At 37.9% G+C, this 25,432-nt stretch overlaps 1 protein-coding gene across 1 annotated transcript in view; it reads left to right on the forward strand.

Moving 5' to 3' along the window:
* The first annotated feature begins 23,327 nt into the window (after positions 1-23,327).
* PCLO (piccolo presynaptic cytomatrix protein) overlaps positions 23,328-25,432 on the forward strand; it is a 357,985-nt gene continuing 355,880 nt past the window's right edge. The window contains exon 1 of the mRNA XM_024738453.1: positions 23,328-23,578. Within this exon, the coding sequence (XP_024594221.1) occupies positions 23,328-23,578 (251 nt within the window). The remainder of the gene's footprint in view (positions 23,579-25,432) is intronic.

Raw genomic sequence — 25,432 nt, forward strand, 5'->3', positions numbered from 1 at the left:
CTAGGGGAGGACTTTGACTATGTACTTTACTGCTACTTTCATTCCTGAGATGCCATGTTTATGAATAACTTGGCAAACACTGTCAGTAATCTCCTCCATGAGTTTTGGCTCCGCAGGTAAATCCCTTACCCCCAGGGACTGCATGCTCCTGCGTACTCACCTGTAAAACAAGATTGTTTTGAATTCGTAAGTCATGCTCTATAGGCTACGTGTTGTTATATGTGTAACAGAGCCACAGTCAAGGATGATAAAGGAATGCTCCTGTGGGAATGTGGTTGGGAGGAGCGGAAGGGGAGTGCATGCAGGATTTTGTCGAAAAAGGTTTTACACTGAGAAAATGTTTTAATATTTGCTAGTGTGGTTATTCTTCTTTTATACCTTCTACAGCACAACTACCACAATGGTGGTCACATGAGGACTGTCAGAGAGTTGAAACAGAAGTTGTTTCTTTAAGTAGAGTTTCTGGAGATGGGAATAAAATTGTTTTAAGGATGGGAAAGGCATGTTTTCCTGAGAAAGTAGGCGTCTGGGTTAGGTCTTTAGCATATGCAGGAAATTTAGATGGAAGATGTGGAAAGGAAAACAAAAGAGACAGTGAAGGTCATTTCTCTGGATTGCAGTCATAGGGAAAGAGACATGATTGTTTAAGGAAGGAATCAGCAGAAGACATATTCTAGGATAGAGGCAATAAAAGGAGAGGTTTCAGAACTGCCTTGAAAGTCAGAGTTTTTTTCTGGGACATTGGAGAAGATTGTTACAGAAGAGGACTGTTGAACGCTGACTGTATGTGGAAACTGTATGTAGGCACTGTGGGCACCACTGCTTACCACTTCTGCTTCCAAACAGGTCCATGCACCACAATATTTTGCCTAGGTTTTTGGAATAGCTTCTAACTGGTCTCCTTGCTTCCATGTTTGCTCACTAGAATCTCTCCACAGCAGGGAATGTGATCTTGTAAAAATTTAAGTCAGATAATATCACTCCTTTGCTCACAACCGTCTACTAGATTCCCATCTCACCCAGAGGAAAGTCCTTGCACTCTGGCAGCTCCTGTGTGTCTGCAGTCCCCACTGTCTGTCTTCCTCACTGCATCTCTCACTTCCTCCGCCACTCGCTCTGTCTGATATAACGACACTGGCCTCTTTCTTGCTGCTCTGGAACAAGCAAGGTAGCCTGCTAACACAGGATTTTTCAATTTGCTTTTCCTGACCCAAGCTCTCTTTCTTCAGTTATATGCCTGGCTTGCTCTCTCACCTCCTTCAGATCTTTGCTTAAATACCATCTTCTCAGTGAAGTCTTCTCTGGCCATTTCAGTTGGAATCCTGGCCTCCCTGTGAGGGTGGGGACTCTTCCTTCCTTCCTTTATTTATCTAGGAAATTGATTGTGCACTATGACCAAGGAACTAGGGATAAAGTAGACAAAACTCCCTGCCTTCATAGAGCTCATATTCTAAAGTATAGAGATGAAGAGAAGTGAAATTAATGAGTTCGTGTGTGTGTGTGTGTGTGTGTGTGTGTGTGTGTGTGTGTTGGAGATAAGTGTTAAGAGGAAAAAGAAAAGTGGGGGAAAAAGAGTGGAATTGCTAGGAGTGGAGGTAGAGGCTGTAATTTTACATAGATCTGTTTGAGCTAGACCTCTTCAACTAATAGGCATTTCTAACACAATGAAAAAATCATAAAGTATAAAAATAAACTTTTTTTTACCATTGGTTTAGCCCCTAAGTGGGTTTTTAAATCTTCCCAAGTTATCATTATGTATCAGTGTATATCTGTGTTACTGAGAGGCGGTATAAAATAGTACAGATGTTATACTCCAAATGACTGGATTAAAATGTCATCTCTTACACTTGCTAACCATGTGAACTCAGTGTCCTTTTCCGTAACTTCATACTTTCATACCTTCATCCTCATCCTTCATACCTCATCATGGTAGTAGCTACTGGATTTTTTCAATCTTTTTTTAAATTTTGAAATAATTTTAGACTTACAGGTGAGTCAAAAAGGTAATAGAGAGTTGTTACGCTCTTCGCTCAGCTTCAAGTGTTTACGTCTTACAAAACCGCTGTATGTATTAAAACTAAGAAATTAACATTGGTACAATACTATTAACTACAGATTTTACCAGTTTTTCCACTGTTGTTCATTTCCTGGTTCAACATCCATCTAGGATCCTACACCGCATTTAGTTTCCATGTTTCCTGAATTTCCTCCAGCCTGTAACAAGTTTTCAATTTTTCCTTGTCTTTTATGACCTTGATACGTTTGAAGAGCATTGGTCAGGTATTTTGAAGAATGTCAGTCAATACAGATAGATGTCATGTTTTCTCATAGCTAGATCGAGGTTATCCCTTTTGGATAGAGTGCCACAAATGATTGCTCTTTTCACTGCATCGTATTAGGCAGTACATGACGTTGATCAGTTATATGATGTTAACTTGATCATTTATTTAGTTACAGTGGTATCTGCTGGGTTTCACCATTGTAACGTTAGTTTTTCCTCTTTGTAATTAATACAAATTACAAAGGGGGAGACACATTGAGACTAAGCAAATACTCTGTTTCTTCTCAAACTTTTATCCACGAAATTTAGCATCCACTGATAGAACTTGCTTGCATCGTTACTGCAGTACTTTAGTGGTGAATTTCTATTTGATGGAGTTGTTTAGTGGTTTAAATAGGTTAAATAATAAAAGCACAGTGGATGCATAATAATTTTAACTATTAGTATTTTATTAATGAATATTAATAACAGCTACTGTTTATTTAGAGTTTACTCTGTATACTGTCCTGCATCTCTTATGAATATAACCTTGTTTAATCATCACAACAGCTGTATGAGGAAGGCATAATTGGTATCTAAATTTTACAGAGAAAAGAATAAGGCACAGACTGGTTAAGCAAGAAAACCAAGGAGAGTCTTTTAGTCACTAAAATGGAAGATATTTGTTGGGAATTTTCTACACAGTCTGGATCTCAGAACAAGAGGGCATTGAGAAAGCCACATCATTTCTGTGGCATTCTTGCCAAAAATGTATGGCCCAAATCTACTCATGAGAAAATGTCAAACTAAAACTGAGGATAGTCTGCAAAATAACTGACCAACCCTCATCAAAAGACCCAAAGAGCCCTTTTTGCAACCCTACCCCTTCCAGGGTCCTATATTTGTTTCTAATCATGCAAAGTCAGTGTAATCAGGAAACCTAAAAGTGGGAGGGATGTCTGCCTTTCAGAGTTTCAAATTTAAAAAATCTTAATGGCATAAATAAGCATGCAATGCTGTTTATAAATTGAAATTAGTAAAACCAGTTTTGAGAAAGAAGAATCTGAAAAGTAGATTATTTAATGTAAAAAAGGATGTTGACAATTTGTACCTTGCTTAAGAATGACGATCTTTGGTGGTGAGTATGTTAACTATAGGAATCTTTTTTTTATTCTTTTTTATTGAAGTATAGTTGCTGTACCATGTTATATAAGTTAAGGGTGTACAATATAGTGATTCACAGATTTTAAAGGTTATATATACTCTATTTATAGTTATTATCAAATATTGGCTATATTCCCCATGTTCCCCAATATATCCTTGTAGCTTATTTTATACGTAATAGGGTGTACCTCTCAATTTCCTATCTCTATATTGCCCCTCCTCCTTCCCTCTCCCCACTGGTAACCACTAGTTTGTTCTCTATATCTGTGAATCTTCTTTTTGTTACAGTCACTACTTTGTTGTATTTTTTAGATTCAATATACGAGTGATAACATACAGTATTTATCTTTTTCTGTCTGACATTTTACTTAGCATAATGCCCTCCAAGTCCATCCATGTTTTTGCAAATGGCAAATTTTCATTTTTAATGGCTAAGTAGTATTCCATTGTGTGTATATATTTTATGTATAAAATGTGTGTATATATATATATATATATATATATATAAAATATATCTATACACACACATATATATACCACGTCTTCTTTATTCATTTACCTGTTGGTGGACACTTAGATTGCTTCCATGTTGGCTCTTGTAAATAATGCTGCTATGAACATCGGGGTGCCTGTGTCTTATCAAATAGGTGTTTTGGGGTTTTTTTGGCTATATACCCAAAAGTGGAATTGCTGGGTCATATGGTAGTTCTATTTTTAGTTCTTTGAGAAGACTTCATACTGTTTTCCACAGTGGCTGCACCAATTTACATGCCCACCAACAGTGCAAAGGATTGTCTTTCTCCACATCCTCACCAACGTTTGTTATTTGTGTTCTTTTTGATGATAGCTATTCTGACAGGCATAAGGTGATACCTCACTGTGGTTTTGATTTGCATTTCCCTGATGATTAGCAATGTTGAGCATCTTTTCATGTGCCTGTTGGCCATCTGCATTTTCTCTCTGGAAATACATCTATTTGGTTCTTCTGCCCATTTCTTAATTGGGTTGTTTGCTTTTGATGTTGGGTTGTATGAGCTGTTTATATATGTTGGATGTTAACCCCTTATTGGTCATATCATTTGCAAATATTTACTCCCATTCAGTAGGTTGTCTTTTTGTGTTGTTGATGGTTTCCTTTGCTGTGCAAAACCTTTTAAGTTTAATTAGATCCCATTTGTTTATTTTTGGTTTTATTTCCTTTGTTTTAGGAGACAGATCCAAAAAAATACTGCTGTGATTTATGTCAAAGAATGTTCTGCCTATTTTTTCCTCAAGGAATTTTATGGTATCTGGTCTTACATTTAGGTCTGTAATCCATTGTGTTTATTTTTGTGTATGGTGTTAGGGAGTGTTCTAATTTCATTCTTTTACATGTAACTGTCCACTTACTGAAAAGACTGTTTTTTCTCCACTGTATATTCTTGCCTCTTTTGTCATATATTAATTGACAGTAAGTGTGTCATTTCTGGGTTTATTTCTGGACTCTCTATTCTGTTCTGTTGATCTATGTCTGTTTTTGTGCCAGTACCATACTGTTTTGATTACTGTAGTTTTGTAGTATACTCTGAAGTCAGGATGCATGATACTTTCAGTTCTTCTTTCTCAAGATTGTTTTGCCTTTTTGAGGCCTTCTGTGTTTCCATACAAATTTTAAAATTATTTGTTCTAGTTCTGTGAAAAATGCCAGTGGTATTTTGATAAGGATTGTATTGAATCTGTAGATTGCCTTGGGTAGTATTGTCATTTTAACAATATTCTTGTAATCCAAAAACACGGTATATCTTTCCAGCTGTTTGTGTTGTCTTCAGTTTCTTTCGTCGGCATCTTATAGTTTTCCGAGTATAGGTCTTTTACCTCCTTAGATAGGTTTATTCTTAGGTATTTTATTCTTTTTGATGCAAACCATAAGAGTCAAATTGTATTTGACTCTTAAATACAATTTGTGTACCTGTTAGTACCTTTCCCCCACCCTGTCTGTTCTTCACAGTGTCTGCTTTCCAGTTAATCCATAGGAGTGGGAGGAAGTGAGGTGTAAAGGTTGAGGATATCTTCTTTTCCTAATTCTGGGTAATAAAAGAAGTTATAATTTTCTGTTTCAGTCTGCATTAAAAAGGTCCCTTAGTCAAAATGGCTTCATTAATATGCTTGAGTCAAGATTCGTTTGCTTAAGTTCATCATTTCCTCCCCTTATCCATCACCTCTGCAAGGCCACCAGCTCCTAGTCTCTCTAATTCATTGCTTTTCTAAGATTTTTGGTTCTTGGGAAGATTGTGACCCTAAATCAGTTGATGCTGTTTTGTACAGAAGTCTGTTTTATGTCACTGGACAGTTTTACTTATTGAATGTTATTTAATAATGGGGAAATGAGAGAAGAAAAAAGAGACTGTACTCTCCCAAGGTTAAAAGGCATGATGAAAAGTTGAAGTTCTGGAGCTTTAGAGCCTGTTTTTTTTTTCCTTTGGTGTTCAGAAAAGTCCTTATCTGAAATGTTAGTCATACTTGTGACTTCGTTTCATAGAGAAACACAGAGAGAAACAATTGATTAAGTCAAATAAATCTTAGCCTACAAATGCTGAAATACCATGGGTATGAATTTAAAGCTCATAGAGCAAAGTGACTCAGTTATACCCATACAAGTATCCATTCTTTTTCAAATTGTTTTCCCATTTAGGTTATTACAGAATATTGAGCTGAGTTCTCTGTGCTATACAGTAGGTCCTTGTTGGTTGTCTATTTTAAATATAGTAGCGTGTACCTGTCACTTTGCCGTATACCTGTAACTAACACATGATCGTTAATCAACTATACTCCAGTACAAAGTAAAAATTAAAAAATCTAAAGTTGATAGAGCCTCCATTCTGCTGAGTGGGTGGGATATTCAGGGCTCCATGTGTTTGCTACCATTCGAGATCTTCAAGACCTTCTGTGACAACAGGGTAGGTCACTGGTCATTGGTCCTCTTGGTGTCATTTAGAGTACCATTATTAAAAAAAAAAAAAAAAGAGTACCATTATTATAGTCTGCATTCCTTTGAGACTGGAGACTTTCCAGCTCCCAGGTCTTAATGGAAGAGTGTAGCTCTTTGGAAGGTCTAAACACCAGTGTGCTTAGGACAGAGCCTTCCTGGGAGAACCATGTACCGAATACAACTACTTGTTCTAATGTCTTAATCTTCTCTCTCTCTCTCCTCCTCCTTTTCCTCCTGTCTCTCTTTCCTCCTCCTCTCTCTCTCTCTCTCTCATTTTTCTCCCTCATACTCTTTCACTCCTTTTGTCCCCGTAAATACTCAGCTTCTACTTGAATGCTGAAAATTCCTGTGCCAAGAAAATACTACAGGTCTACTCTCCTGCTTGGTGTAAAAGAGCAGAGAAAAACAAACAAAAAAATCCCCACAAATTTGTCTCTCAAAAATTATCTTGCTGTAGTTTCTTAGAAAGAGAAGGAAAAGGCTGGGATACCCCTGCAATTAATTTTTTTTCTTTTTTATTGAAGTATAGTTGATTTAAATGTTGAGTTAGTTTCAGGTGTACAGCAAGGTGATTCAGATATATATATAAATATATATATATATACACATGCACACATATGTCTATTATTTTTCAGATTCTTTTCCATTATAAGTTATTACCTATAATATAACTATACTCAATAATATAGTTATTGAAGATATTGAATATAGTTCCCTGTGCTATACAGTAGGTCCTTGTTCATCTATTTTATTTATAGTAGTGTGTACCTGTTAATCCCAAACTCCTAATTTATCCCTACCCTGCCCCACGCTATCCCCTTTGGTAACCATAAGTTTGTTTTCTATGTCTGTGACTGTTTCTCTTTTGTAAATAAGTTCACTTGCATCTGTTTTTTTTTAGATTCCACATATAAGTGATATATTTGTCCTCTCTGTCTGAGTTACTTCACTTAGTGTGATCATCTCCAGGTCCATACACGTTGCTGCAAATGCTATTATTTCATCCTTTTTCTATGGCTGAGTAATATTACTGGTTGGTAAGACAAAATAGATAAGTAAAATATACAGTATATCAGATATGGGTAAGTAATGGAGGATAATAAATAGTGCTAAGGTGAGTAGAGAGATTGCCATTTTAAAGAGACTGTTCATGTAAGGTCTCACTGAAAAGGTTACACTGGAGCAAACTAAGGAGCAAATACCTAAAGGCAGGAAGTTTTGTGGACCTAGTAAGGAAGACTGTATCAAGCAGTGAGAATGGTAAGTACAAAGGCCCTGCAGCATGAGTATGGCTGGTAGGTTTGAGAAACAAGTTGGCCAATGTGGCTGGAAGGATACAGGTAGAGGGGAGACGACTAGGGGAATCATAGTAGCAGTGTGGGAGGTGACAAGTGTTTGGATTCCAGATAAATTTTGAGGCTGGAGACAATAGGATTTGCCATTGGATTGGATACTGGATGCAAGAGAAAAAGACATCTGACCTTAACACTAGAAAGATATAGTTATTGTTACATGAGTTGTGGGAAATGGCAGGAGTAGTGTTTTGGGTCGTGGGTGGAGATCAGTATTTATTTTGAACGTGTTAAGTTTGATTTAACTGTTAGGTATCATATGGGCTGGACATTTAAATCCATGAACACTGGGTGAGACCATCAGTTCAGCTACAAAGGGGAACAGAAATGGACTAAGGCTAGCGGGAGATATGAGGTCAAGAGAAGGATAGTTTTAAAAACATACTAGGAATAGAAGTATGTTTGTCTGCTGATTAGAAAAATTTTCTATGTAGAGAAAGTTTGATGGTGTAAGATCTTTGATTTAAGCTATTAGATCTCAGAACCAGACTGTCTATAGAGTTTTATGGAAAGAAATTCAGTGGATAAAAAAAATGGGATACAGAGCTTCCCTGGTGGTGCAGTGGTTGAGAGTCTGCCTGCCGATGCAGGGAACACAGGTTCGTGCCCCGGTCCGGGAAGATCCCACATGCCGCAGAGCGGCTGGGCCTGTGGGCCATGGCCGCTGAGCCTGCGCATCCAGAGCCTGTGCTCCACAACGGGAGAGGCCACAACAGTGAGAGGCCCGCATACCGCAAAAAAAAAAAAAAAAAAAGGGATACAGTCCATTTCTTTCACAAACATACTACTGAAGGGATTAAAACATGTTTATTTAATAAGATGAATAATATTTTAATGTGGCACATGATATATGCCAAAGGATTGACTCAGAAAGTCATATAGTAATCAGGGGTGGTTTCATGAGGGATATGCATTTGAGAAGGTCCGTGAAGTTTGGGTAGGATTTGGATAGACTGGGATGGGGGTAAGAACATAAGACCAGGGGATTTCAGAGCACCAGAAAAGAAAAGGCATAATATGAGACATCTTAGAAGGGAAAAAGTTCATATAGGGGACAAGGGGATAATAAGTCAGGAGGGGCATATTTTTTCTAGAGTTTTTGGAGTATATAATTTAATGACCTTCAGGAAAGGAAGGTGTCTCAAGTGACTCACACATTTCTGGCTTGGGCCAGATTTTTTTTGAAACAAGTTAAAAATGTATTACAGGGCTTAAAGATTAAATAGAATTTTATTTTAATATCAAATTTATGGCCAGATATATGGCATGCTAATTTTTCAAATTATCTATAAGAGATTTTCAAATATTGCTAACTTCTCCCAAAAGTTAGTAAGTCCTAGAGAATTTATGAACTCCAGAGACAAGGGTTTATCAAAGAAGACAGCCAGCGTTAATTTTTGACTTCAAAAGGATTTTTAGAAATAAGAAGAGTTACATGGAAAGCGAGTTCGTGTATGACATGTATTATTTTGGGAGGGAAACGTTCTTTGCGGCTAAAGGAAGAGATTAATTACAAAAAAAACCCTCCAGACACTAAGTTAGGAGGATGACTCTTTCTTATTGCCATCACTGTTATTCTACCTACGTGATCGTTAATTGCAAGTCTGACACATGACGTACAGAGGAAGTTCAACCTGTCAGGCACACAAACCAATGTGCTCAAAGGAAAATCAGTGGAAGGAATCAGTGGAGATGCAAAGGAGAAAATGTGGCTGAGATCTATAATGTACTGCAGGTCTCATTCCTCATCTTTTAAAATTGTAGTTCAATTGCCACATTTAAAATCAGTTAGGAATGTCATAAGCCCTAGCTAGTTATCTTTAATTGGTAGAAAAATTATGTCCTCTCTTGGTAAGAAGTAGAAACTGCAGAATTGTCAAATACAAAATGTCTACAGGAGGCAGACAAGGAATATCAACCACAAAGTCAGGAGCAGGTCTGAAGGAGAAACTGCTACCCCACTACAGTTGATTGTTGCCAAGTAGGAACCAGGTCAGTGCTGTGAGTTTCATTTTAACATGAAAGCAAGAAATCTGAACTTTGAAATGGGAAATATCCCAATTAAAGAAGAAATAGTACGTAAAAAATCACTGTGTGAGGAAGGCAAAACATCTCTGGGCCACAGTCAGTCTTGCAGTAGTTGGCTTGCTGTCATAGTCACTACTGATAGAGCAAATGAGTGTGTGGTCACCATCTGATCCTGACCTATAGCTGGATAAGGGCTCCTAAAGCTTCCCATACGTTCTTGCCAAAAACTCAGTTCTCATGATGAATTTAAGGATTTGTTCACTTCCCATCTTTTGTTTTTCATTTAATTTGTTTTCATATTGGCTGTACACGTGATAATGAATATTTTACTAACAAATTATAACACAGTGTTGCCAAAGAAAGAATAGATGGTAAAACAAAAAAGTTGTGAAAGATGTTAATAGCACATCTCATGCTTCATGTAACATTGAAGTTTACCAAGGTAGCATAAATATTTCTAATTTTGAAAACATAGTTAAATTATTTTTTATTTGTTGTGCCAGTTTGAAAGCATGTTGAAGCACAACTTAGCCGTCTCTCCAGGTGCCTACATTAAGAAACTACATGGGCTCTAAAATCAAATACACAGCATCTACAGTTCCATCATTCCTTCTCCTTTCATGCTTCATTATTTTCATTATGTCAAATTTATTTCATTCATTGTTTCAAATTTTAATGTGCATATGAATCACCTGGGGATTTTGTTAAAGTGCTGATTCTGATTCAGTAGGTCTGGAGTCGGGCTTGAGCGTCTGTTTTTCCACAAGCTCTCAGGCGGAACTGATGTGGAAGGTCCAAGGACCACACTTTGCCCAGAAGGATCACAGACAGTTGTTACAGTCTCTGGCGCAAGGATCAGGTGGACATCTCTTACTCCTCAGGGTTTTGTTTAATTTTACTCTTTTTTTTAGTTTCCTTTCCCATTCTTCTCATAAGCAACTCCAATCTTGAGCTGCATTTCACTAGCTCCCCTGAAACAACCTTAAATCTCAGCATCTGACTTCCTCTCTCCCAGAAAGAGCAGAAATTTTTAGAAGTCTAGGGTGAAAGTACCTTCCTCCAGATAAGAACTTACTGTGCTTTTGCCTTCCACCTAGTGGTACGTACAGCCCACTTTAATATTGGAAACGTAAAATTTGAGACTTGCGTCTTCCTACGTAACTTAAGCAATTGAAAGAAGTGATTCCCCTTCTAGTTCACCTTGCCCTGTAGCACTTTGGTGTTCTAGCTTATTGGGAGGATCTCATGTCAGTCTCTTCACCATTTGCAGACTCTGGGCTTTTATTTCGGTCTTCATCACTCTACAAGGCTGTTGAAAGGAAGGCTGACATTTTTCTGAATCCGCAAATGCTCTCAGCACGGGTTTCTACGTCCCTTCAGTTTGGGACTGGTAATACTTCGCTGTATTATCAGCTCTGTGATGCATCTTCACCTTCTTCTAAACGTATTTTGACCAACTCAGTTTTTTGCAACGGGAGGACTTGTCCAAATAAGCTGGCTTGACATTTTTGAAGATAAGCAATCTGTAAATACTTTTAAAAGTATCTGTTTCCCCCCACTACATTATACACTTTTTAAGCACAGGAACCAGGAAACCTGATTTGAATCCTTTGTATCACACTATATTTCTAGCATCAGCACATAGTAGGTTCTCAAACTGGTTGCTGAATGAAGGCAGCCTGCCCCACTGAGCCAAGCCAGGAGGTCATCACTAGCCATTAAGGCAGGCAAGTAGGAAAGAGATGATTCCAAGATGGACTTCTTGGACACCTAAAGCAAATTGATGGGCTACAAGGTATGACCTTGTTTCTGGTGCCAGATAGTTCATCTTTTTTCAGGATGCATTTGAGGATGGAATGACACCCACAAAATGACTAGAAAGAAACTATATTGTTCTCTTCAGAAGGAGCCTTTACTTGCGGAAGATCTCTCTAGCAGTTTCTGTTTGAGTCTTCTACTATCTGTGATTAAAAATACCCACCATTTCCAGCCAAGAATGGCAAAGAAATCAATACAAGACCATGATTATCTTGGAGTATCATTTATTAGATTGATACAATTACTTTTTTTCTTGGAAGTGCTCAAATTTTGAATTTGTGATTGGTATGTCTTTGGTCTTATGAGATGGATGATGATAACAAAATGTGTGAAAAATTAAACTTCACTAGTGGCAAGTATAAATGATTCAAGAGTTAAGCTGGAGACTGGCTCATTGATTCATTTCTGCAGTTTAACCATTTGTAAAACAGACCTGTGATGGTTATTGCAGTATTGTATGGCTGTCGGGTTTCAAAAGCTGGAGATCCCTGCAGTGAAGGCCATTAGGAAACGTGAAGTTATTATTACGGGCAGATTGTGGACCATCCGCCAATAGCAGACACTGATTTTTTTTTTTTTTAATATTAGTACTAAGTCAAATGGAAGACTTGGGAAGCCTGAGGCAGAATTATATAAAATCCTTTCCACCCCCTGCTTGCTCATCAATAATTAACCTAGCCAATCTAGAACTCTGTTGGAAATAAATTCTCCAAATGGCTCCTGAAATGGTGAACAAAAAAATTCATACCCTGTGATTTGTGGCAAGACATCTAGCATTAAATGCAAATAAAACATGATAAATTGATAATGATGAAGGCAACTTTTTAAATTAAATTAGCCTAGAAAATCATGAGAAAGTTTTATTACTTCTTGTTTTTAAATTTATCTTATTCATTTATTTTTGGCTGCGTTGGGTCTTTGTTGCTGCGCATGGCTTTCTCTAGTTGTGGCGAGTGGGAGCTACTCTTCTTTGTGGTGCACGGGCTTCTCATTGCGGTGGCTTCTCTTTGAGGAGCACAGGCTCTAGGTGCGCGGGCTTCAGTAGTTGTGGCATGCGGGCTCAGTAGTTGTGGATCGCGGGCTCTCGAGCGCAGGCTCAGTAGTTGTGGTGCATGGGCTTAGTTGCTCCACGGCATGTGGGATCTTCCCAGACCAGGGCTCGAACTCGTGTCCCCTGCATTGGCAAGCGGATTCTTAAACAGTGGGCCACCAGGGAAGCCCTATTGCTTCTTTCTGAAATATTTTTTCCCCTCTCTCTGTCTACATGGGATAGTTCTTAATTAAAGTATTATATGCCATTTTTCAATTATTATTATAATTTTTGATTAGCATGTTAAAATACATGTACCTCTAATATACTTAATGTATTAGCCAAGTTCTGAAAGTGGCCACAAGACGTACCACCTCATATAGACTCTTTAGCAGTGACTGTCTTTTCCGGTTAGAAATGGAAGGTATTTTAATATAAGTGAAGAAAGTAGTAGTTATAAGATTCAGGTTGAGTTAGGTTTGAATTCTCTCTTGTTATTTATTGGTTAAGTGACCTTAAGAAATTTAAATCACTTTCTTGAATCTCTGTTTTCTCATTTATAAAATGGACAAAACAGTAGTTAAATGACAGGACTGTCAGAAGGATTAACTGAGGCAAGAATAGATAAAATACTGAAGAGACTACCTTAGTAATATACTGAATATGTTATTTATGGGTTAAAAATTGTACCTTTACAGAAGAGGTTTCTTTTATCTCAATGAAAACATTTCCTTACTCCCTCCACCTTGTAGATGTCCTCTGCAAAATAACCTAATGTGTTTTTTGCATTATTTGTGTTTTTAACCTGAAGACTCCTCACTAAGTAATGCATTTAATGTCTGTTGGTTTGAGCACTGTGTGCACTTGATACTGATGGGACTGCAAGAGAAACAAGAACACTTTTGATTCAGTCTAAGAACTCAGTTCTGAAACAGTTAATCAAATAAAGCAAGAACATATGTAAATAAATGTCAAATGGGTAATAGGATTTTCAAATAACAATGGAGAACAATAGCAGCTTCAGAGTAGGAAAAGGTCTTATTATGGTAAATGGGCCTTGAGCTTGGCCTCGAGAAATGCATAGATGGATAGAGGTGAGGGCACAACTTTGCCAGATTAAGAAAGAACAAAAGCTGAAGAAGAGGTGAGCATGGCATTTTCAGGGATCAGTGAGGCACCCAGGTTTACCCATCCTGCTATTCCAAAAGGAAAATGGAACCAGGAGCACTGATGTGGAATGGGTACGGAGGGGATGTATTTTATTAATGTTAGTTTCTCCTGTATAGAATTACCTCTTTGCTATCTTGGATTAGTTAAGATAATGCTGACTACTTTAACAAAAACACCAAGAAAACAAATATACTATGGTTCGAATATGATACATATATTGTCCCCCTCATTTACAAAACTGTCCAGGGAAAGTGGTGTCAGTAGGGGAATGCAGAATTCCACACATGGTCATCCAGGGAACCCTCCTGATGGAACCTACCCAATGACTCTGTCATCTTCAATCCATGGACCCAAGAGTGGACATGTTGTCTCCATCCCTACCAACCACAGGCTGAACACCAGACTTCCTTTGGGCTGGGCCTGGAAGGAGCACATTTTCATTAGGTGCAGCTGGGTCACAAGGCCACATAAAACTGCAAGAGAAATTGGCAACTGTGGCTTAGCTACTTGCCCAAAAGGGGAGAAAAATGATGTTGGTGAAGAGTTTGCGTCCTTCATCCTAATTTGAGATGTAAAAAAATCCATAAATGTACTGTACCCTATTATTTTTTTTTTCTTAAGCATGTCTTTTCCATGTATCTAAAAAGCCCCTTCGTTTTAGTTTACCAAATTTTGGTGAATATTTCAAATTCATAATCTTCAGTAAGAGGCTCCAGTATTTCTAGATTCCCCCTTCAAACGTCTAGATTGAAGTGATTGATATTGCTTTTTCTTTAATTTGCTGTACCTTTCTTAACTCTATTACACATTTTGCAAAATGCAGTGGCCAGAATTGTACACCATATTCCAAATGCATATACCACCATTTTGAACAGAGTAAATCTGTGTCTTTTTTTACCTTTTTCTTCAAAATTCATTTCTGATGATGGCAACTATGTTGCAGATGCCTTTGGCTGCAGCTTCAAAGAAAAGTCTACACTGATTCCCAAGTGCCTCTTTCTTGTTTTCAGTCTTGTAATTCTGACATTAAAATCCACTAATCTTTCAAAGCAGTAGTTCTCAACTCAAGCTGTATATTACAATCATCTGGGGAGCTTTCAAAAATACGAATGCCACCCCCTTCCTCAAGATTCTGATTGAATTTGCCTGAGATGAGGCCTAGCTATTGATCTTTCTCAAAATGTCTATGTAAGATCCTCTCAGGGCTGTGAACCGTTGTTGTTTGAATAATTTGTAATTTTTTCCAATTACTCTTTACATATCCCTATTGAAATTTATGTCTTCTTTTTCTGCTTGCATACAGACAAGAGCAAAACTTTCCAAAGTTTTCTCCCATTAGTTTGGAATGAGCACATGGGAAAATTATGGGGCTCTCTGCAAACCATAATAAACCTTGCACTTTAGCATATATGATAATAATGACGGAAACACAGCGGTCAGATGTCCTTTGACCTTCGGCTCCTTCACGTGTGTATGCATGTGATATCTTACTGCATATATATGTGTATATATATATATACATATATATATATTTAGAGATAGTAGTGTTCTATTTAGAAGTTTTAGACAGTTTAGCAATATGCAGAGGTCATGTTTCACAAGGTTTCACCAGAGGTACATCACTCAAGTTTTACAAATGTATCCAAATCAATAATGACAAACACCCTTAATTTAATCATGTAATCAAAATTAATCAACTTCCTTATTTTTTGTTGTAATTAATCTAGAAGCTATAACTGGGAAAATAATGAACCTTAACATGTTTACTAAACAGATTCCCCTATTTAGGTATCATATTCCACTAGTTTCAAGGTATTTCTATATACAAATACAAAGGAAATTATGAAATTCTTTACCACTACACATGGATTTGGAAAAAAATTATACAATAATAAAATAGTATTTTATTATACAGTATAAATTATTGTATAACAATATAATAAAATTATACAATAATTTTATACAGTAATTATACAGTAGCTATTGTATAGTGCCTGTAGTTTTAATGTTTATCAGCTTGGATGTAAAGCTTTGCATCTCTTTCTGTGCCACCCCTCACCTCTCAAAGAATCCATGTACACATGCCTTAGTAATGTGGACTTTCCTGTAATTTGCATGTGAGAGACAAAGCTAGTACAGTGAGAACATTTCCATTTCCCCTTTCCACAAAGTAAGTGGCATCGGGTCCCCTCCTTCCCTTACACGTTTCTCTACTTTTGTCTTCCAGTGGATGCTGCTCAACCAACTCAAATTGCTCTCTCTCTTTATTCTGCAGAGCAATTCACATAAGCCCTATCTTCTCTTCCAAAATGTCTGAACTCCAGTCTATCATCCAGCTAAGTAAAACTAAGTATCCTCTAGTTGATGTGATCCTGAATCCTTTAAAAGTTAATGTGAATATTAACAGGTCTTCCTGGATATATATTAAAGGCACGGTTAAAGTTTATGTATCATATTAACTTTATAAAATCCTAAAAATATTTTTGAACCTCTGATTCCAAGTGTTTCATCTAGGAGTCTGCACATCTGTCATCTAGCCACTGTCTTGAGTGGGACCTTGAGTGTCCTCCCGTCCCACCAGTTTCTCGACTTGGTCTCCCTCAGAAAAATTCTCATGAATAAGTTTTCCACTTTTTTCATATAACTTTATATTTGGACAGCATTACGTAGTTCAAAAATCTTACCGTATATTTTATTGTTTTAGCCTTTCACAACACAAGCATGTAAGTATTTGGTATAATTGGGCTCTTTCCCATTGATAGTTTAGAAGGGTGGTATTTGAAAAATTTGAACAAATAGCTCAAGTCCAACTGGACAGTAAATGGGTAAAAAGTCACTAGAATTCAAAGAGTGAAAAGGGAACTTTGAGAGGTTATACATAATCATAATGTATAAAAACTGAATGATCAGTTAAGTACTTTAAATAAAATCCCCAAAACGTAGTGACTTAAGGTAATAATTACTATAATAACTGTTATCATTTTGTCTTATGATGCTTGGGTTGATTGGGCAGTTTTGCTGGTTTCAGCTGGTTCACTGAGGTGACTGTAGCTGGCAGGGTGATCCAGGGGACTAGTAAGACCGCAGATTAGATCGCTGGAGGCTGCGGCAGCTGGGCTCCTCTCTTCGTGGAGTCTGGGCTATTCTGAGCACAGAGGTCTCCTGGTATGGAGAGGGCCAGATTGGAAGGCTAACCTGGGAAGTTACATGCCACTCCCACCACATTCTTTTGGTAAAAATAAGGCAGGGGTTCATTTCCAGTGAAGGGGTGAGGAAACAGACCCTATCTCTGATGGGAAGTGTGGCAGTCCCACTGTAAAGGGCTGTGAATACATGGACGTGTGATTCATTGAGGACCAGTAGGGCAACAATCTATCACAGCTGCCCTACTATGCATCCCAGTTTACAAGTGCATTCACATCTTTTTCTCATATCCCATTATCACAAGAACCCTGAGAGGTAATATACAATCTTCTCTATTTTCACAGTAGAGAAAGGAACCTCAAGTTCTGGAAGAGTCACTGACTTACTAACCCCAAAGTAGGTGTAAGATGGCAGAGCAAGGATGTAATGTAACACCTTACCATTCCAAAAACCATGAAGTAAAGACATGCACACTCATCCAGGTTTTCCAAAGAGTAGGCTCTGAATTCTAAAAGCCTATTTATAAAATGGGTGAATAAATAATGCTGAATAATCTGTTACAACCTCATGACTTAGTAATAATTTTCAATTTACAAAGTAATACTGTAAAGTGACATAGAAACTAATTTTATTCTTAATATTTTACACATTTTATGTCTATAGGAACTTTTTTTCAGTAGCATTTCTTTTATTTTTTTTAAAATTTTTATTGGAGTATAGTTGATTTACAGTGTTGTGTTAGTTTCTGCTGTACAGCAAAGTGAATCAGTTATACATACACATATATCCACTCTTTTTTATATTTTTTTCCCATGTAGGTCATCACAGAATATTGAGTTCCCTGTGCTATACAGTAAGTCCTTATTAGTTATCTATTTTATATATAGTAGTGTATATATGTCAATCCCAATCTCCCAATTTATCCCCCCACACACCTTTTCCCCCAGTAACCATAAGTTTGTTTCCTACATCTCTGACTCTATTTCTGTTTTGTAAATAAGTTCATTTGTACCTTTTTTTTAGATTCCACATAGAAACGATATCATATGATATTTGTCTTTGTCTGACTTACTTCACTTAGTATGATCATCTCTAGGTCCATCCATGTTGCTGCAAATGGCATTATTTCATTCTTTTTTATGGCTGAGTAATATTCCATTGTGTATATGTACCACATCTTCTTTATCCATTCCTCTGTCGACGGACATTTAGGTTACTTCCATATCTTGGCTATTGTAAATAGTGCTACTATGATCATTGGGGTGCATATATACTTTTGGATTATGATTTTATCCAGATATATGCCCAGGAGTGCAATTGTTGGATCATATGGTACTTCTATTTTAGTTTTTTAAGGAACCTCCCTACCGTTCTCCATGGTGGTCCTACTAATTTACATTCCCACAGTGTAGGAGGGTTCCCTTTTCTCCACACCTATAAGAACATATTTTAATACAAGCAACTTTCTCTTTTATTTTAAATTACAGATTTAGTTTGGGAAAAAGTATAAAGGGAAGGAAACTGCCTGATATTCCAGATGTCAGAATTCAAAAATATATTTATCAAACTTTTCTCTAAAAGACTTTTCATGTTTTTTTCTCTCAAAATTGAGAAGCCAGTTCATAATCAACTGTACTCTCACTTGAATTTTCTTCAAATCTCATTTTCTGCAAATCTCACTTGAAAGCAGAGCTCACAAAAATGGCTGAGAAGAGCAATTGAGAAACAGCTCAACCACAGCAAAAATGAGGTTGGACCTTAAGCCACTGCAGGTTCCTCCTCCACTAAATTAACAATCCTCTCTTACCTTCTGTTAGAGAGGGAACATTAAAAAAACATATGTGTCTATATAAAAATATGTCATGGGACTTACCTGGTGTCGCAGTGGTTGAGAGTCCGCCTGCCGATGCAGGGGACACGGGTTTGTGCCCCGGTCCGGGAATATCCCACGTGCCGCAAAGCGGCTGGGCCAGTGAGCCATGGTTGCTGAGCCTGCGCGTCTGGAGCCTGTGCTCCGCAATGGGAGAGGCCACAACAGTGAGAGGCCCGCGTACCGCAAAAAAGAAAACAAAACAACCCCCCCCCCCAAAAAAAAACAACAAAAAAAGTCACGCTCAGTATACTTATACAAACATGAATATATACATCCACACATACACTAGGAATGCATGGACTTTTAAATACAGAAAGTACAAGAATTGTTTGAGTTGTAGCACTCATCACGTCATATGAATTCACTGTTAGGATATATACTGCATCATTTTCTTCAGCTTCTTCAGAGGCGTTTGTTACAAAAAGATGTCCACATTTTGATTCCCTAGCTGAACGGGTTGTGTTATTTTTGCTGTTAAAAAAAAAGATTAGTAATAATTACTAGTGCTGTTTCACCACTACAACCTACAAATTCATTTTGGAAAATTTGGAAAATATAGAAAATTGTAAAGAAAAAGGAAGATTACCTATGGTCTTGCCATTAAATATATATGGATTTTGTTCATTGTCTTGTTTCCTCTATTACTTTTTCTGTGCATTTTAGTGGTTTCATCTTTTTGCACATTTGAGTATATAACTTTATGAAAATTTACCTCGTGTACACTTTGAGAAATTTTCCCCATGTTATAATGAACTCTTTAAAAGCATTATTTTAAATAAATATCTTCATAAAATACTACCATCTAGTTATACCAGATTTTATTTCTCTGTTTTGAGGAGTAATAACTGTTTTACTTTATTGCTGTTTTAAATAATAGTGCAGTGAACTTTTTTTCACAAAATCATTTTTGTAACTCAAATGATCTCTTCAGGACTGGTTTCCAAAAGGGTATCACAGGTTATGAATCTTTTTAAGGCTCTTGATAAGTACTGTGAAATTATTTTCCAGAAAGGTTCAATCTGTTTTTACTTTTGTTTTTGTTTTTTTTTTCTTGTAAATATTTAAAAAAAATTTTTTAACATCTTTATTGGGGTATAATTGCTTTACAATGGTGTGCTAGTTTATTTTTACTTTTGAATTTAGCTTACAAAACACTCACTAGCATTATTATAAAGGTCTTAATAGGGACATAAAAGGCATTTAATAAATAAGCATTCACATTATGCCTGCTAGAGTTTAATAAACATATGCTATTATTTTAATTAACTAGGCTACATTAAATTATATGAAGTTTATTTAATTGTAGGTTTTTAAAAAGTAGTGAGACTACACATTTTTCGATATTTGATGAAGACTATTCTAACTTCAATTCTTGCAGTCCTTAATTTATTCAAGTATTGCACGTGTGACCACGTATGAGGTGGTCTGTTTGATTTTATCCCCGTTGAATGGTATCTGTAAGGACTTGGGTAGACTGGGCCACCCCATTCCAAGGAATCATGACCTAGTTATGTTTAGTTGTTAACTATCACATTTAGATTGGTTCTAATCTACCGAAATAGAAACTACCTGGGAAAGTGAGACAAGAATTAAAAGAGAAAAGATGTGGTTTTCTGGAGTTGAGAAATGTTAGAAAGACATAACAGTATATGAGTGGAGGTTTTCAGAAATTGATTCATTTCATGACCTACCTATCAAGCTAAGTGAATGGGAGCTGAACTATCAGCTTGTTAAGTTAAATCAAAATTCAAATAAATGATTATTAACTATATAATGAACAGGAAGCAATAAAGATTTTGAATCTAGTACCATTGATTAATTTGCAGAATTAAAGTAATTATGATAGTTTTCTGAGTAAACAAAGAGAAATTCCATAAAGTTATCCTAGCCTTTAACTTCTCATCCTCATCCCCTTAGAATTCTGAGAATTCACACAAAAGGAATGCACCTGGACTCTGCTCTAGCATTTCTCTTTAAGTCAGAAACACCTCCCCAGTATAAGTAACTAAGCCCAAATAAAGGATTAAAAAAATAAATGTTACCTCAAACTCAATAGTTATAAAGGTCCCAAAGGCAAAGTCCTTTTTTTTTTCTGCGGTACGCGGGCCTCTCACTGTTGTGGCCTCTCCCGTTGCGGAGCACAGGCTCCGGACACGCAGGCCCAGCGGCCGTGGCTCACGGGCCCAGCCGCTCCGCAACACGTGGAATCCTCCCGGACCCGGGCACGAACCCGTGTCCCCTGCATCGGCAGGCGGACTCTCAACCACTGCGCCACCAGGGAAGCCCCATGGCAAAATCCTTTAAAAAAAAAGAGTCAACAAGTGATAAGTTTCCCAGTGTCACCGTCACATCTCTTGTTTTCACAGTTCATTTACTCTTCCCACCACACGTCCCATTTTTATCTTTTCTGATGATGTTTGCTCCTGGGAGAGAGTAGGCAAGGAGAAAGTAAATGCACATATTTGCACAATGGGTTATAACATTCCTATTTTACAAATTACTGCTTTTTGTTGAGCCTGTCAACATTACTTTGCATGTTGACTATCACTTCTTTATTTCTTACTACTTGACAAGCTCCTTTCCATGTACAGTGGCAGAGAATATAGAGTTAACAATGTATTTTCTCAGTTTTGGTATTATTCTGAGGCTAGAGTTTGAAAGGGTATTTATCTTACCAGTTTTTTAAGCTTGTGGTTTGTGAATCTGAGTACATCAATATATTTTATTCTCACAAAACTTGAGCATACTATTAGAAAATAGCCAGCATGTGAATCATCTCCTACCTCATCTTCATCTAGAGTGTTACTTATTCCTTGGGTAGCCTGAGCCATGAAGCAGTTACTCATTTTGTCAGAGAAGGCATTATGATTCAGAATTGTGTACCTAATTATCTACTTTTTTGAAGCAAACTCCTTTCCAGGATGTATGACAACAGTGTATTTGCCCCCATATGTGGCCACTGGACTGTCAGGTTGCCTCAGCTTGATTTGTTTGTATGAAGTGTGAGCGTTCTCTTCTTTATTTAAATGAATAACTTTGCAGTTTTGACTTTAGAAGTCACATCTCAGCATCTTACAAGAGAATCAAAGTTCTTCTAGGAACTCAGCCAGTAATAATAGTTCATCTGCCGACCAGCCATCTTCCAAAGCAGGAAATTTAGTACAAACTGTTACAACTGTGCCATTATTTAGTTTTGATACAAGTGTAATGCACAATAACAAACTATTATAATGATTATTACAAAACCTAGGAAACTTTCTGAGCAACGCATTCATTTCTGTTTGATTTATTCTTTCGTTCCCAGTTGTTAGCTTTTGATTTTGTTTAATTTCAACAATTGGGACATTAAGTCCACCTTGTTAGGAAATAAATGGGTAGCAAAATTGGGGCTGCAGATCCAGTGCTGAACTAAAACACTTCCTTCCAAAGAGCGCAGCAGCAAGAAAAGAGAATATGTTGGTGGGTGGCTCTGAAAGAGTGGGTATTAGTTATACCTCTGCTGCTAGCCAGCTGTGTGACTCTACACAAGTTAATTTTTCTGGGCCCACAGTTGTACAGAAAAGGGTTGAACACACGTCTTAAAAGTTCACACAATTATAACATTTTAATATTCGACAATCTGGATCTTACTACAGTATCCTATCTGCAATTTCTCCAAATCTTTACTTTTGCGTAGTCCCTTTAGGGAACAACACAGCGGTAAGCATTCAAAAACCTTACCTTCTTACTCATACTGTATCTAAGATTATAAAATAACTGTTCTGGCAAAATTCTAAATGAAAACGGCCAGTTTTATCTCCTTTGGGGAAATTTGTTCCAAAGGTATCTGGCTTCTCTGTTAATCTCCAGTTACCTGAAAACATTCCTAGAATCTTTTAAAGTTCTCCCTTAAGAAAAAAAAAAAAAGAAAAAAGAAAAAAAACTACAAATCCCATGAGTCAAAGATGGAATGGAAACAGACACCTCCCCTCAAACCCCCTTCCCTGTCCCCTTGAATGTAGTCCGCTAAAACTAGGGTTGAGGCATCCTGAAATATGCCTGAAAGAAACGTCGGCTGTTTTGTTCTTTTTAGCTGTGCTCTCGCTGGGCTCCTTTAAGTCGGTGCTGACAGTGAGGAAGGATACAGAGCGACGCAGAGTGGGATGGGTGCGGGCGCAGGCATCACCTGTTCCAAGAGGGGCATGCGCACTGCGAGGGCGCCGGCGAGGAGGCGGGGCACGGTGGGAGGGGCAGACGGCGCCCAGCTGGCACCGCTCAGATCTGCTTTTCCCCGGCTTGGGGCGCTAAGGCGGCGTCGGGAGTTGTCTTCCGCAAAGGTTGCCTGGCGTTGTCCAACATGGAGGAGTCACTGGCCTCGGTCATCACCTGCAAGAGGGACTAATCTCCGCCTGGTGTTCAGGGACTTCGCCGTCTGCACGCCCGGCGGCAGCCCCCGTCTCCGGTTGCTCCTGCGGCCACGGGCTTCCCGGCGGGGAGGCAGCACAAGGAGGGAGCGCGGTGGCCCCGAGTTTCCCTAAGCCATGGGCAACGAGGCGAGCTTGGAAGGGGAAGGGCTCCCCGAAGGGCTGGCGGCGGCAGTAGCGGCTGCCGGAGAAGGGGCTGGCGGGGCGGGGAGCCCCTTGCACACCGTGACTCCGGCCGGCATGGAGGCGGATCTGAGCCGGCTGAGCGAAGAGGAGAGGAGACAGATCGCTGCTGTCATGTCAAGGGCGCAGGGGCTGCCCAAGGGAAGCATTCCTCCGGCCTCTGCGGAGCCGCCTTCCATGCACAGGCACGCACAGCATGATGTATATGTCCGGGCATATATGTACAGCTTCCCGTGCACATATGTGCCAGCCCGTATGTGCCAGCACGGCAGTACATATATGTCGCCTCCGTTCATTTTATTCTCCCTAATGGGGTGGTGGTAAAGAGAACATAAGCTTTCTGTTGGGCAGGATAAAAATGATGCCTTATAGAGTTTCTGATGGGATAGTCAAGGGTTGCATTCTTGGAACTGTGATTTTAGGTTGTGATTTCTGGCCTTTTGGAACCTTTTCTGTCTAGGGTGGCGTGGAGAGACGCCCTCCAGTGTTTTACTAATCTGGAAGTCTTCCATTAATACAAAACGGACGTGTTAGGAAATGGAGAGAGCTGGGTGTTTACCTGTTTCTGTTTAAACCTCCTCAGTCAGTTCGGGGTCTTTCTCTCTGTGAATGATGTCTAAATATTTCTGTAACAATACCTTTAATTCCCCTGGAGGTGATTTGTCTTTCCTTCCCACCCTACCCCCCAGAGGAGAACAGGAGCTGTTTAGGTAGAAGGTATAGAATAAATACACCTTTTATATTCAATGAGAAACCCTAAAATATGTGTGGCATTAAACAGATGGTTTGGTCACAACAGTGCAGGTGCTGTACGTGTATTTATGAATTAGCATATGCTATTTTTTAAACCACCGCTCCTTTATATGGAATAGCGTCTTACAGTTTACGGAAGAACATGTGAATTTCTGTTACCTTCAAATTAGTTTCCAGTACATACTTTTAAAGACAAATAGCAACTTGGACAGGCAATTAAGAGCTAATCTATAGTAGTAACATATTCATTTTTCTCTCTAGCTCTCTGTATTCCTCCATCCCAATAAATCAGTTGTTTTCTAATTAGAGTACTAAGAGGGTATAATCACTGTGCCTGCCCTGCCTTTATTTGTTGTAAACAAACCCTTTAACTTTGCACCCTCGTAGCGTGTTCAGAGACAGGACATTCCTCTGTCCGTGGTCCTGAAACCACTCCTACTTTATGATAACCTAACAATTTTCATTAGAGATACTGGAAATATGAAAGATATGGATATAGGCGTAGGCTTTTATCCTGTACTTCATAAAATAAAAACACTTAGGAGCTATAATATAAGTATATACATATAATTTTGTCAGGTAACTAATACAGTAGAAATGTAAAATGTTTTGTGGATAGTGGCAATGGCAATATGTTTCACATAAAACCTTCAATTCGTAAACTATATCAGGTAAAAACCCTATTTTCTTGAAGGGGAACCAACACTACTAGTAAAGACTAGCTTTATTATATTGAATATGTTTTTCTGTGTTTTTAAACTAGTAATATATTGGGCTATTTCTTTGGTATAAAGCCTTTCTTATCTATTCCCTTAAGAGTACAGTTTATGATATGTACTATTTTCTCTACTGTTTAAAACCTGACTTAGAAAAAATTTTGAATGTTCATATACTAGATTTTTCTAGGGTAATAATGAGGTACAGTACTTTTATTAACCTTTTAGAAATGTATGCCAACTCTTCTACAATTTTTCCTAAGAGGCACAAGCAACAGGTTTAGCATGCTGGTTACAAATACCAAGAAGAGTGTGAGCTTTGATTTCTACATTTCTTCCTTGTATTCAGAGGGTGGCTAAAAAATATTATCTCAGCCTATGAAAGTGTGGTGTTTTGTTCAGTATTTGTATCAGTTAGCGTACTTTTAAAGCTCTCTGTTGATGTTTTTGTTACGGTAGAATTCTTATCAATAGGTAGTCTGCGGCCTAAACAGTTATTGATGAAAGCTTCATTGAAATATATAAACGTGTCTGATTTTGGTAACCTGCTTATATTTTACTGAGCGATTT

This window comes from Neophocaena asiaeorientalis, unplaced genomic scaffold, assembly GCF_003031525.2.
Source record: "Neophocaena asiaeorientalis asiaeorientalis breed wild unplaced genomic scaffold, Neophocaena_asiaeorientalis_V1.1 scaffold89, whole genome shotgun sequence".
Lineage (NCBI taxonomy): Eukaryota > Metazoa > Chordata > Mammalia > Artiodactyla > Phocoenidae > Neophocaena > Neophocaena asiaeorientalis.